At 41.7% G+C, this 15,149-nt stretch overlaps 1 protein-coding gene across 1 annotated transcript in view; it reads left to right on the forward strand.

Annotated features, from left to right (window-relative positions):
- LOC120439728 (RNA binding protein fox-1 homolog 1-like) overlaps window positions 1-15,149 on the forward strand; it is a 122,182-nt gene that overhangs the window by 39,203 nt on the left and 67,830 nt on the right. Inside the window, exons 2-4 of the mRNA XM_039610648.1 lie at window positions 2,841-2,987; window positions 3,906-3,959; window positions 7,106-7,198. Coding sequence (XP_039466582.1) covers window positions 2,841-2,987; window positions 3,906-3,959; window positions 7,106-7,198 — 294 coding nt within the window. The remainder of the gene's footprint in view (window positions 1-2,840; window positions 2,988-3,905; window positions 3,960-7,105; window positions 7,199-15,149) is intronic.

Below are 15,149 nucleotides of genomic sequence, written 5' to 3' on the forward strand. Positions count from 1 at the left end.
CGCAGGTCATAAATACTGCCGGTATGATTGCCATCAGGTGAGGAACAACAAAGACTCCACCCAGGGGGGGAGGAGCTGATGCTGTGGAAAACTACCCAGACCATGACACATGGCTCCTCTCACACTTTCGCCAAGCGCCCTCCGCTTCCGGGATTCCTCCAAATCGCATCCCTTCCTCACCGGCGTTGCGACTTCTGCCTCCCACAAAGGAATCCCTGACCACTTAATCAAGCTCCTGGGTCGATGGTCATCACAAGCCTACCTGGTATACATTCACAGCATTCTCCAAAACCTCCGTTATGCCCAGTCTTTGCTCCTGCAGGGGATGCTGTCTTTGGGGGTTCTGCCCGGCCCGAGAGCCGTTGCCAGTCCCCTTCAAGGCCTTCCCCAAACTGCAGCACTAATCACACTTCCTCATCCCTCATTGCTCATCGTTACCAAGGGAGTGGTCCCTGCTAGTGAAGTGGAGATATCATCTGAATTTCAGGAGTGGGACCACTCCTCCTTCACGCCCCCTCTGGCCTCAGCCTATAAAAGCCCCCCTTTCTCCAATACCCGCTGTTCTAATTGTCATGCCCCCCCCGCCCCCCCTTTTTTCTTTCCTCTCTTCTCCTGTCCTCTCCTCTCTTCCTTTCCTCCCTTTATTTCTCGTTAGTACAGGGGGTTCTGCCCGGCCCGAGAGCCGTCACCAGTCCCCTTCAAGGCCTTCCCCAAACTGCAGCACTAATCACACTTCCTCATCCCTCATTGCTCATCGTTACCGAGGGAGTGGTCCCTGCTAGTGAAACAAGGTCTCAAATCATCTTGGAAACCTTTGCTTTCATTCTTGCTCTATCCTTTAGTCACACATCACCCCTGACACTTGTCTCCACCCACTCCACCCTGCCTGAACTCTTTTCTTTACCTCTCTTGTGTGCTGTTCTTGGCTTTGGATGGTTGGTATATCTTTTCTCCTTGCATGTTGACCCTCAGGCCTGTCTGCCTCTCATTTACACACATCTATTCTGTCAACTTTCTAGTGACTTTCACCCTTCTTCTTTCCAGTGCATACTTCCACCTCCCCATAATACCATATCACCCCAACAGAGCACTTTGCTATCAAACTGCTGGCTTACTTGTAGTTCCTAAGATAATTAAAAGATTGGATTCGGGATACAGACACCCTCTCTATACTTTTAAGATTAGATTTAAAACTTTTATTTTTAAAGCATATATTTAGGGCTGGACCAGATGACCCCTAAATCCCCCCTTAATTTTATTGCAAAAGGCCTGGGCTGCTGGGGGCTTCCCATGATGCACTTTGTCACTCACCTTTTTTCCCCACCCACTATGTGTTTATACACCACCCTGCATTTAATCATTACTTATTATCAACCTCTGGCTTGCTTCCACATTGTGTCTTTTAGCTTACCTTCTTTGTCAAGGCAGATGTGAAGTTACAAAATGTTAGAGCATGCACACATTCTTGTTTTTTAAATGATTGCATTGCTAGCAACAGCATTTCTTCCAGGATGACAATTATTCCATGCAGAGGACAGGAAGGCTCACTGAGTGATTTTATTAGGATAAAAGTGAGAAACACAGATTATACAGATCTTTGTGCTGAAGTGAAAGAGACTTCTGAAACAGCAAAACTGGTCATTGTTCTCATACTATTTGTATATGCATCAAAAACAGCAAACAAGGGCATGAATTGTGTTTAACTCCTGTTAAGGTTCAGAAGTTGGAGAAAAGGAGTACGGAGGGCTCACAAGCAAATAACAACTCTGGTCCGGAAGATGTGGTCAAAGCAAAGATTTATTGATTACACGCGTGGAGTCCGAAGCTGGGCAAAGTCAGCAATCGAACTGAACTCACGATGATTAAACAAAGGTTTTATATGGGTACAATAACAAAGCCCCCCTCTTTTGCAAAAATAGACAAGGTACAGCTTACGTCACCTAAACCACAAAATGTTCCGTGAACTTTAACATGGTTTAAAGAACATTACATCTCTTGTCTCGACATCAGTTGCACTTCCTCTGAGTACTTCGGCACAATTCTGCATTGGCAGCAAAAAATACATCTCCACTTCTGCCCTACCAAAATAGATCTGTTATGGTGTGTATGTGTGTGTGAGTGTGTGTATGTGTGGGCGCCTGCTGTGTAGGCTATGTATGTGTCATGACCCCGTTTGCACCTTTGCCTCACACTGCTCGTCTTAGCCAGACATAGGGCCTGTGCACATACACAGCTGAACTCTGTGTGATTTCTAGGCTAAATGTCACACTCGAACCATGAAGGAAACTCACTCAAACTGAACTGAAACTTAAAACTTACTCAACAGATATAAGGTATAAATGATAAAAACTTAAATCTTAACTTTAAAGAATATAAGTAATAAAAGATAAAAAATCACTCCAGGCGTATGTAAGCAGGTGTGTTGCCATTCCTTTCAGAGCTCCTGTCCTCCTCACCGTGTATTGGCTGATCCTTAACGTCTGCCAAGAGTTTCTGACCTTCACTTGACCAGGAGCCACAGCTCTTTAATAAGCTCAAATGCAATCATGTGTAAAAGATTAAAATCATTTTCATAACAAAAGTTCTCTCTTCTCAGATGTACCAATATGTTTGCTCGTCTCTACTACAGTTCAATCATTGAAAATCACACTGATCAGCATGCTTTGTGGAAATTACAGATTACATCATGGCAAAAGCATTTGTCAGATCCCTCACTCCCTTTTCATGAAAAAAGGTGAGTTTTACACAAGTGTTGATATTGTAAATTATAATTTGTTTTATAATTTTAAAAATGTACATTTATAGTTGCTCAGTAGTGTCCTTTTATCTACATTTTTCAGCAAACAGAAGATGTTGCTCAAACAGACAGTCGTCCATCCACACAATTGGTACCTGAAAGCACACACAACAAGGCCCAACCAAAGAGACTTCATGTCTCCAACATCCCCTTCAGGTTCAGAGACCCAGACCTCAGGCAAATGTTTGGGGTAAGTATAGTGTGATGTAATTATACTCGAAAATTTGAGCTGCCCAAAGTATTTTCAACATTTTTTTAAAATCCTAAAAGTTGATTCTGTTCATCTGGACGTAGCGTTTTCAGTGAAGAAAAGTTTCGTCACTGGGGTGGCTGTAGCTCAGGCGGTAGAGCAGGTCATCTGCTGATTGGAAGGTTGGTGGTTCAATTCCTGGCTTCCCTTAGTCTGCATACCAAATGTCCTTGGCCAAGATACTAACCCCAAATTGCTCTCTGATGCATCCATCGGAGTATGAATGTGTGCGAATGTTACCTGGAAAGCACTTAGAAAAATGTGGTGGTGTGAATGCACAAGTTGTATAAAGCGTTGTGAGTGCTCAGAAGAGTAGAAAAGCGCTATATAAGAACCAGTCCGTTTACCATTCATCCAAGTGATTTCTTCAGTCTTAGCTGACTGCAAGTTTCCCCAATCTTAGCCCATGTCCACACTAATACGTTTTTGTTTGAAAACATCTTTTTTTCTCCGTTTTGGCTTTCCGTCCACACTGAGACGTTTTTGGTCAAGGAAAACGCAGCATTTTGAAAATGCTCTCCAAAGCGGATACATTTGAAAACACTGTTTTTGCGTTGCAGTGTGAAAACCCTACGTTCAGATGAACGGAATCAACTTTTGGGGATTTTCTTACCTCGATGATTGAGCATGCAATCAAGACAACTATTATCTTTTTGTGAGTAACAAAAAAACCAAAAACATAATTAACCCAGTAATTGGCCAGTTACTGCATTACCACTAAACATCTGCCTGTCAAGCCGAAAAATGTCATAACCAGGTGGATGTTAAGAGGTAATATGTTTGCAAAACAGGAAAGTCAAAAAAGTTATACATTTTTTATTTCTATAATTTAATTAAAAAAATTATATTTTTTCACAGCAATTTGGCAAAATTTTAGACGTGGAAATCATCTTCAACGAACGTGGTTCTAAGGTACATACATTTTTGTTCATCTTTAAGTAATAAGCATAAATAATCTCTGCTTCAAAATAATCCTCTTAGCTTTTTCAGCTTGAAAGAACCTGGATATAAATGGATTGTACTTCCCCAACAAAATTGAATGTGAGAATGTAAATGATAGTAATAGCCATGTCTGGCAAAGTTAGTTTGACATCAAATTAAATCCTTGTGAAAATGTCAAATTAGTCTCGTGAAATCACAGTGAGTGGGAGCCAGTGTGTCCTTTACATGAACAAAATGTGAATTTTCAGAATTTACTGCTGAGTGCTACATATAAGAAAGGACCTTACTTGATTGCCCCACTTTTCTAGAGTCTTGTGGAAGAGCTCTTTAGGGATAAAAATGATTCTGCTGATTCTATTTTTATGTACATTTAATAAGACAAGAAACACAAAATGAAACATTGAAAGAATTGCTACTGATTCAATGCAATCAACTGACTATAATGTGCATCTGAATGTTTTTTCATTATTGAAATCACAACTTTATATTCTATATTCCATTAGACACAAAGTGAATTATTTTAAGCCCTTTTAATTTTTAATTTTAATACTTATGGTGTAAGCTTGTAAACATCACAAATCCAGTACATGCAATTATTAGCATGTTTGTTGAGACCAAAAAAAAATAACATATTTACAACAGAGAAACATGTAACTAAAATATGTTCATTTATACACTCAATACTTGGTCTTTGCACCTTTATGAGGAATTACCTTATGAAGATGATCAGTGGCACTGCTAAGGTGTTGTTGAAATTCAAACCTCAGTAGTGGCCTTCAGTTCTTCTTATTTGTCGGTTGAATGTCTCTTATCTTGCTCTTGACAATACCCCTGTAGATTCTCAAGCACAGTAACAACATGGTCAGGAAACCATTTGGTGGTAAAAACTCAAGTCCTGCTGGAAAAGGAAATTGATATCTCCATTAAAGTTGTCAGCAGATGGAAGTAAGACAGGTTCTAAAATACCTGACTAGATGGATGCATTGACTTGGCTTGATTAAATAGAACAACATCATCATGAGATGATGTGGCACCTGTGGGCCAATGGGTCATTATAATTTTCTTTTTTCTTTGTTTATTAAACTAGAATATAATGGTACAGGCTACACGCCAGTTTGAAGGGCCGCCCTACAAGCACTTTGTTTATTTTATTTTCATTGCTTGCACTCGATTGCCCAATGAAATCTCCTAACATAACCAGTTCTTACCCTACCATCCCATGCACATGAACAGAATTTAGTCTGGTTTATATAGATAGACAAAAAAAGTAAACAGGTGGAACTAAAAAGCTAAAAGAGAAAATAAAAGAAACAAAAAATAGATGCAGAAAATGCGTCAAATAAATGGCGTAGTTGACCATGAGCCACTGCTATACACACACACACACACAGACACAGACACACACACACACACACCTTTTTCTTTTTTTGGACTGATCATTTTGGGCCACCGGACTACAAATTTCACGGCCTATTTTCAATGTCCAGGGCTCGTCTTTGGATTGTGGGACTAGGCAAGACTACCCAAACATGGTTTTGGTAGTCTTGCCTCGTCCCACAATCACAGGAAGAACATGCAAGCTCTACATAGATAGCTTCCAGGCAGAGTAGGAACCTGGACGCTCTTCTTCCAGAAGCCTAAGAAAGCTCCTAAAAGCCTGTTTACATGTCCTCACCTCTAAGGTCACCAACATTACCTCAGAGGTTGATTTTAACTCTGAGTATTCGTCATGTGATAGGGTAAGTATCATCTAAAGAATCTCAATTTAATTTGAAGAAAAAGAAGTTTTGCTAAACAAAAACGATGCCATCTTGTTTTTCATTTTTCACATGAAAGCATAGCAGCCTACCTCATATTTGGCTGAACGGAACTGGGTTTGGTGACTTTCACATGCCCTCGAGAACAGAAATACTTTCACTGAGAAAGACCTGACATGTTTGAAATCAAACAAACAAGCACAGCAAAATATCTGCAGTCAGTTATATACCACCTTATTGAGGGGTAATATGATATTGAAAGTTAAATATATCCCATTATATAAATGGTTTTCCTCTGTTTCATAACCTTAGAGTCACAATAGATCAATACTGGTATATTAAAATATCCTCCTTAGAACGACGTCCTTTATTTGCACTGGGTCAGATTATTAGGCCTCTATACTTCCTTTTAAAGAGGAAGATCAGTGAGATTTAGTAGATTCTATGCCATTCTGTCTTTTCTGTTTTGTCTTTTTTCCTGGTATTATATTACTTTTGTTTATGATTATTGCAATGAAAAAATAAATTCATTTTCCCTCCAGTATTTTGATATGATTTACTCAGCTATTCATTATAAACCAAACCTACATCAATGGAAGCATTGTAGATGACACAATATTCTGCCTCTAATAAACCCAGTTCCAAAATATTGGGACACTGAGTAAAATGTAAATAAAAACAGAATGCAATGTTTTTCTAATTTCATTGAATCATGTTTTATTTGCAATAGAACATAGAAAACATGGAAATATTTCAAACTAAGAAAAGTCACGCACATCTCAAAAAAGAGAATCTAGACAAATATCTCATTGTTTTCTGGATGCCTGTGATGTTTGAGTCCTCAGGCAGCGCTGCATGAATATGTCATGGAAATCACTGCATGGGCTCAGGAACACTTCCAGAAATCATTGTGTGTAAACACAATTTATTGTGCAAGTAAAAACTGTCATGCAGAGAAGAAGCCATAAGTGAGCGTGATCCAGAAAGGCTGCTGTCATCTCTGCATGGTTTAAAATGAACTGAGGCAAAGTGTGGAAGTGTTCTGTGGGCAGACAAATCTAAATGAAGAGAGGATGCTGCACAGTCAGACTTTGAGACATGTTGATGCCATTGAATTCAAATTAAAAGTCAGACAATACTTTTATTTAAAATGTTACATTTTCTCAGTTTAAACATTTGACATGTTTGCTGTGTTCTGTTATGAATAAATATTACACAATGTCATTTTTGGAATTTGGTTTGTAGAAATAGGGTATTGTGTCATTGACAGCGCTCCTATTGACTGAAGCTGTTCTCTATTATGTTATATTTACCAAATAATATGCATGTTGTTCTTGTTTCTTTCCGTTCTGCACACAGGGTTTTGGTTTTGTAACATTCGAGCATAGCGTGGATGCAGACAGGGCAAAAGAGAAATTACACGGCACCATGGTAGAAGGTCGTAAAATAGAGGTGCATCTTCTCAAGTATTTCTTTCTTCTGGATTTCTTCTTTCTCACTGTCACCCTTTTTGTGTTTGTCTCAATATGCCTGTTGGTTGATTTATCTGGGTGTGTTTGTGTCTAAGCATTCAGCTGTCTATCCCACTTATCTCTTTGCCATCTTTCTAAAGATACAAAATAGTTAGGTCATCCAAGCCTTATCATTCCCTTTTATTTAACCAAATAAATGTTAAATACAATTCTAGTAATATATGCTAAAAATAAAGTCTGCTTTTGTATACGTTTACTGAAAAAAGGATATTTATTTGCTTGCTTGTCCTTGAATAGATGAAGTACTTGTCAGAAGCTTAGAGTCCTGGATTTCACTCTACAAATGTCACGTGTAATTTACATTGTAAATATTAATCACAGTTAAATTAAGAGGGGAGGGCAGTAAAAACTCCAGAGCTGAGATGTCATCACGCGCAGTATTCTCGGGAAGTCTGCACTCCTGTGAACTTACTAAGTCCGCACTAGCGAAACGCGAGTACGGACTCGCGTACATGAGTATTTAGAAATGGCCTAACAGTCTGCAGTCTATGAACTAACCTCAGCTAACGCCAGCTAACAATGTTAGCTCGGTGGTGAGTAGCCTTCAGTAACAGTAATTCACACAGCAATAGCACCTTCATCTAGTTTTAAAAGGCATGAGAATATAAGAATAAGAATAAGAATAAGAATAAGTATAACTTTATTTATCCCGAGGGAAATTCTTTTGTCATGTACATGCTCAAAGCAGCAGGAGAGAGAGAGGAACAGATAAATAAGATGATATACAATATATACAATAAGAATAGTAGTATAGTGTACAGTAGTAGGATAGTGCAAGACATGGTATCAAATAACTCTAATGAAGTAATATAAATGACTATATCCTGGAGAATAAATAACTTAACTATCAGTGCAGGCGATTCTAGAAAGTGACATAGTAATGTGCAATAGAATAAAGGGAGTAGCAGCGTATGATGGGGGATGAAACAAATATATAATATTCAATAAGGTACTGTTGGGTAATATTGCATGGTCTGAAAAGGAACAGAATAACATTGGTAATAGTCTCAGGAAAAAAAAAACCCCACAGAGTGAGGAAGAGTTACCGGTACAAAGGATTTCCTGTGGCGGTCAGTTCTGCATTTCGGGGCAATGAGTCTTTTGCTGCGTTTGCTCCGATGGTCCATCATGGGGGCGTGCATGGGGTGGGAGGGGTTGTCCATGATAGAAAGAAGCTTTTTTAGCATTCTCCTCTCAGACACCTCCTCCAGGTTCTCCAGTCTGACACCCAGGACAGAACCAGCCTTTCTAATCAGTTTGTTCAGCCTGTTGGCATCAGCTGTCTTCACCCCACTTCCCCAGCACACAGCTGCAAAGAACACAACGCTCTCCAACACTCTAACACTCTAACTCTCTAACCCGAGTGATAGAACATGGTCAGCATTTTTCTACCAACATTGAAGGACCTGAGCCGCCTCAGTAGGAAAAGTCGACTCTGCCCTTTTTTGAAGATAGCATTGGTGTTCTTGGTCCAGTCCAATTTACAGTCCAAGTGTACCCCCAGGTACCGGTAGTCCTGAACGATCTCCACATCAGCCCCACTGATGGTGACAGGGGTAGGAGGAGGAGCCTGCTTCCTAAAGTCCATAATCAGTTCTTTTGTCTTTGTGATGTTAAGTTGTAGGTGGTTTAGCTCACACCACTCGACAAAGCTGTCCACCACACTCCTGTACTCCTCCTCCTGTCCATCCCTGATACAGCCCACGATGGCAGAGTCATCTGAGAATTTCTGCAGATGGCATGACTGAGACTTGTATCTGAAGTCAGATGTGTAGAGAGTGAAGAGGAAGGGTGATAGGACCGTCCCCTGCAGCGCCCCTGTGCTGCTCAGGATGTCATCTGAGCGGCAGCTCTTCAGTCGGACATGCTGTGGTCGACTTGTTAAATAGTCCGTAATCCAACCTACCAGTGGGGCGTCCACCTGCATTTCCGTGAGCTTATTCCCCAGCAGTGATGGTCTGGTCGTGTTAAAAGCACTAGAGAAGTCAAAGAACATGACCCTCACAGTGCTCCCAACAATGTCCAGGTGAGAATAAGCCTGGTCCAGCAGGTAGATGATGGCATCCTCCACACCGATACGAGGTTGATAAGCAGGAGACAAGAGACGCAGGGCAGTCGAACCTATTGAAGTGCAGATTTAGGTCGTTAGCACTTTCGACGTCCCCATCCATCCCAACACCTCTCTTTTGTCTCAGGCCAGTGATGGCCCGCATTCCATTCCACACCTCCCTGGTGTTGTTTTCCTGCAGTTTGTTTTCCAGCCTCCTTCTGTAGGACTCTTTACCCTCTGCAATCTTTGCTTTCAGCTCCTTCTGTACCAGTTTCAGCTGATCTCTGTCACCGTTTCTGAAAGCTCTTTTTTTCTTGTTTGATGTCTTTGGTAACCCAGGGCTTATTGTTGGGGAAGCACAGAATGTTTTTTTGGGGACCACAGTGTCAACACAGAAGTTGATATAATCTGTAACACAGCCTGTCAGATTGTCAATATTGTCCTGATTGGAATCACAAAGAACATCCCAGTCAGTTGACTCGAAGCATCCCTGCAGAGTCTCTTCCGACTCCCTTGTCCATGTTGTAATGGTTTTTATGGCTGCAGGTTGTCTCTGGACGGCAGGTCTGTAAAGGGGCTGGAGGTAGACCAGGTTGTGATCAGCCCTGCCCAGAGGAGGGAGAGAGCTGGAGGTGTATGCCTCAGTAGCATTGGCATAAAACAGGTCCAGTGTTTTATTGTCTCTTGTTTTGCAGTCCACATACTGCTTGAATGTAGGTAGAATATATCAAGTAATCCAAAGTATTCAGAATACGTTACCCACATTGAGTAACTTAACGGAATATGTTACAAGCTACATTTTGGGCCATGTGTTCTGTAATCTGTAGTGGAGTACATTTAAAAAGTAACCTTCCCAACACTGTTTATGGATCAGCTAATACAGTTGCAATTGGATTAGGTTTGGGATTAACGATGGGACTAGCTCCAGGATATAGCTAACAGTTAAATCCAAGAGCCAGAAATGAGCTCATAGTTAATTATCCGATTAGCGATCCCATTTCACATTTCTGCGACTCTGCAAATGCAAATGAGCCATGCTGTGAGATTTAAGAACCTCTCTGATCGGATAGAGAGATACAGGCTGGGAACCTGGATTTTCCTTCACCACTGTTTGTGCCAATAACTTTTCACTGCTAAGAAATGATTGTGCTTCTACAAAGGACATTCATCCTTGGTATTTACACTCTGCCTAAGATGGATATATGAAGAATATGAAGGAACTCTGCAGTGAAACGGAGTGCCAAAATGTGTGCTAGTGGACTCACAATCTTTGGAAGGTAACCAGATTCTTACTCTGGATGGCATTACCTTGGCCTCCAGTAATGCTGTGAGGAACCTTGGAGTCATTTTTGACCAGGATATGTCCTTCAACGCACATATTAAACAAATATGTAAGACTGCTTTCTTCCATTTGCGCAACATCTCTAAAATTAGAAATATCCTGTCTCTGACGCTGAAAAACTAGTTCATGCATTTATTACTTCCAGGCTGGACTACTGTAATTCATTATTATCAGGATGTCCTAAAAACTTGCTGAAAAGTCTTCAGTTAATCCTGCTCCTCACATACAAGGTCTTAAATAATCAGGCCCCATCTTATCTTAATGACCTTGTAGTACCATATCACCCCATTAGAGCACTTCGCTCTCGCTCTGCAGGCCTACTTGTTGTTCCTAGAGTATTTAAAAGTAGAATGGGAGGCAGAGCCTTCAGTTTTCAGGCCCCTCTTCTGTGGAACCAGCTTCCAGTTTGGATTCGGGAGACAGACATTATCTCTACTTTCAAGATTAGGCTTCAAACTTTCCTTTTTGCTAAAGCATATAGTTAGGGCTGGACCAGGTGACCCTGAATCCTCCCTTAGTTATGCTGCAATAGACGTAGAGCTGCCGGGATTCCCATGATGCATTGAGTTTTTCCTTTCCAGTCACCTTTCTCACTCACTATGTGTTAATAGATCTCTCTGCATCGAATCATATCTGTTATTAATCTCTGTCTCTCTCTTCCACAGCATGTCTTTATCCTGTCTTCCTTCTCTCACCCCAACCGGTCGCAGCAGATGGCCCCGCCCCTCCCTGAGCCTGGTTCTGTCGGAGGTTTCTTCCTGTTAAAAGGGAGTTTTTCCTTCCCACTGTCACCAAAGTGCTTGCTCATAGGGGGTCATATGATTGTTGGGTTTTTCTCTGTATGTATTATTGAAGGGTCTACCTTACAATATAAAGCACCTTGAGGCGACTGTTGTGATTTGGCGCTATATAAATAAAATTGAATTGAATTGAATTAATGCACTAACGTGGCTAATGCTAGTCCCCTGCTCTTTTAATATTCAATTCAATTTTATTTATACAGCACCAAATCACAACAGTCGCCTCAAGGTGCTTTATATTGTAAGGTAGACCCTTCAATAATACATACAGAGAAAAACCCAACAATCATATGATCCCCTATGAGCAAGCAAGATCATCTTTGCATCTGAAAATATTACGTCCCAGTGGTAGTACCTAGCTATCCTTTTTGTTAGGCTAATGTGTGCTTCACAAATAAAGCTTGAAGCAGGTCAAACTATAACAACCAGCACTCAGCCCCTTTACATTTATACAGTGCTGGAGCATTGGCTGCAACCTACAGCACTTAAACTTGTCTACAGCCTTTAAAATGCTCTCTGTAACCACGTTACCAGATGTTACCGCATAAATTTATAATACTTTAAATTAAAAGAACTGATTGAACTGAAGAAGTGATTACAATAATAGCTTTTATTTCTGCTATTTCCCTATGCCAAGGCAAAGAGTAGAGTTGACACTGGTGATTTATGCTAATTTTTAGACTCCTTTAGGAATCCTCCTTCTTATTCAGTCACCTTTCTCACTCACTATGTGTTTATACACCTCTCTGCATTACTTATTATTAATCTCTGTCTCTCTTCCACAGCACGTCTTTTGTCCTGTCTTCCTTCTCTCACCCCAACCAGTTGCAGCAGATACCTCTCCCACCCTTTGCCTGGTTCTGCTGGAGATTCCTTACTGTTAAAAGGGAGTTTTTCCTTCCTACTGAGCACTTGCTCATAGGGGGTCACATGATTGTTGAGATTTTCTCTGTTTTCATTGTATTATTGTAGGGTCTTTATCTTACAATATAAAGCGCCAATAGGCAACTGCTCCCACTGTGACGTCTTTTACAAGTCCTCCAACTTTGGTCCACTGAAGGGGTTGTTTTGTAATATCAGCAACTTCTTTTTTTGACGTCTGCTGAACCTCTTGTGTGGTCATCAGTAGGACCGCCATCCAAATGTGGTTGTTGTGGACATCTTTTCTAATCAAACTTAGACTCATTTTAGACATCATTTTTATAACGCTTTGACATTGTCATCTCTGCTATATGAAGTGCTGCATACAGAGAGACTAGATGGCGAGGCTCCAGTTACATCAGTGCAAAAAACCACTGTGGTGGGGGGGAAAGGGAGGGCTGGTAGTGAGTTCAGGAGTCTGATGGCTTGTGGGACAAAGCCCGGATGCTGCGATAGCGTCTGCCGGATGGAAGGAGAGAAAAGAGTCCATGTGAGGGGTGTGAGGGGTCAAGCACGATGCCGGAGGCCTTACTGATACTGCGGTTGTGGAAGATTGATTGATTGATTGATTGATCATACTTTATTCATCCCGAGGGAAATTGGATTAAGGCTGCCAGCCGTGCCAGCGCCGTCTTACCCTTCTGACCATACATACATTACACAAACATCACATGGGGAAGACAGGTCAGAGGGGTATAACATGGAAAAGCACAACATGAGGAAAGATAAGGAGACAAAAATAACTCCCCCCAGACTGAGCTCCAACAGGGAGATCAGTTTGAGAACAGAAAAAAAACACCTCTGCACATAGCACATGAAAAAAACTCTAATACATCAAAGAAACACATGACAAGCAACAGGGATGGGTAAAGGGTGAGAGACAGCCAATGTAGACAGTACATCCGGGCCTGCAGCATAAGCGCTGGTCTCCATGATCCACCGTCAGCATCGGAAGGGAATAAGCGTCGAAGGCGTTTGGAGGGGGGAGGGGGAAGATGTCCTGTAGCAGAGGGAGAGATGTTCCGATGATCTTGGCAGCTGATTTAACAATCCGTTGTACTTTGCTGAGATCACCAACATTGCAGTTGCCGAACCACATGGAGATGCTCTTCACATGTGCCATGGCAAATCTCTCGAAGCACTTGATGATGATGGGGTTCAGGGTGATGGGACAGTAGGCATTAAGACAAGATACTGAGGATTTCTTTGGCACTGGGATGATGGTGGTGGACTTGAAGCATGCTGGGACGGTCATCTGGCTCAGTGATGAGTTGAAGATGTCTGTGAAGACATCAGCCAGCTGATCAGCACAGTCTCTCAGCACTCAACCTGGGATGTTGTCTGGTCCAGCAGCTTTCCTGTGGGTTGACCTCGGTGAAAGTTCTCCTCACATGGGCTGCAGGCAGAGAGATGGTCTGGTCAGTGGTGGCTTTCTTCACTTGCGTGTTGTTCAGTGCATCAAACCATGCATAGAACGTGTCCATCACAGCTCCATCACAGCTGCTTGGTGCAGGCTTGCACTGTGTGATGGCCTGAATTCAATTCAATTCAATTCAATTTTATTTATATAGCGCCAAATCACAACAAAAGTCGCCTCAAGGCGCCTCATAGATGCAGAGAAAAACCCAACAATCATATGACCCCCTATGAGCAAGCACTTTGGTGACAGTGGGAAGGAAAAACTCCCTTTTAACAGGAAGAAACCTCCAGCAGAACCAGGCTCAGGAAGGGGCGGGGCCATCTGCTGCGACCGGTGGGGGTGAGAGAAGAAGGAGAGGATAAAGACATGCTGTGGAAGAGAGACAGAGATTAATAACAGATATGATTCAATGCAGAGAGGTCTATTAACACATAGTGAGTGAGAAAGGTGACTGGAAAGGAAAAACTCAATGCATCATGGGAATCCCCCGGCAGCCTACGTCTATTGCAGCACAACTAAGGGAAGATTCAGGGTCACCTGGTCCAGCACTAACTGTATGCTTTAGCAAAAAGGAAAGTTTGAAGCCTAATCTTGAAAGTAGAGATAGTGTCTGTCTCCCGAATCCAAACTGGAAGCTGGTTCCACAGAAGAGGGGCCTGAAAACTGAAGGCTCTGCCTCCCATTCTACTTTTAAATACTCTAGGAACAACAAGTAAGCCTGCAGTGCGAGAGCGAATGTTAGATTTGTATTGTGATTGTCATTTATGCTTAGAAATATTTACTCATATATGCTTAGAAGTATATAATCATTTGTAGATTGAAAGAATGTCTCATCCTAGGAGGTCTGTAACAACTCTGTGTAGCATGAAGAGGGGAGTGCGTTCACTCCTCTTCAGAGTGTTCTGGCATAGATCACACACCTCCTAGGAGAGGTCGTATCTTCTCTTGCTGATATATGGTATAGCAAACATACGTATATCTGTTTTAGGCTAAGAGCCTTTTGTTCAGATGTACCGCTAGACTCCTGGCACCAGCTTTGGGGAGTCTTCCTGGGGTTACATCTTGACCCCATACACACACAGATACACACACACACACACACACACACTCAGGGTATTGTTTGTTCACATGTATACCTATGTAAGATGTCATATGTTAATGAACCTATGCATATTCATGTAACCACAATAAAAGAGCAGTGTTATGGGAGAGCGGACGAGAGCAACTGGGGTCAAGCGAAGGAACGGCGCCTGTCCAGTTCTCTCCCGTGCATGTGAAACATAAAGAATGTTGCCTACTCGTGTCTTGCTTGCTGTGTAATCACATTGCCTTCAACGT

The sequence above is a fragment of the Oreochromis aureus genome, linkage group 4 (assembly GCF_013358895.1).
Source record: "Oreochromis aureus strain Israel breed Guangdong linkage group 4, ZZ_aureus, whole genome shotgun sequence".
NCBI classification, from domain to species: domain Eukaryota; kingdom Metazoa; phylum Chordata; class Actinopteri; order Cichliformes; family Cichlidae; genus Oreochromis; species Oreochromis aureus.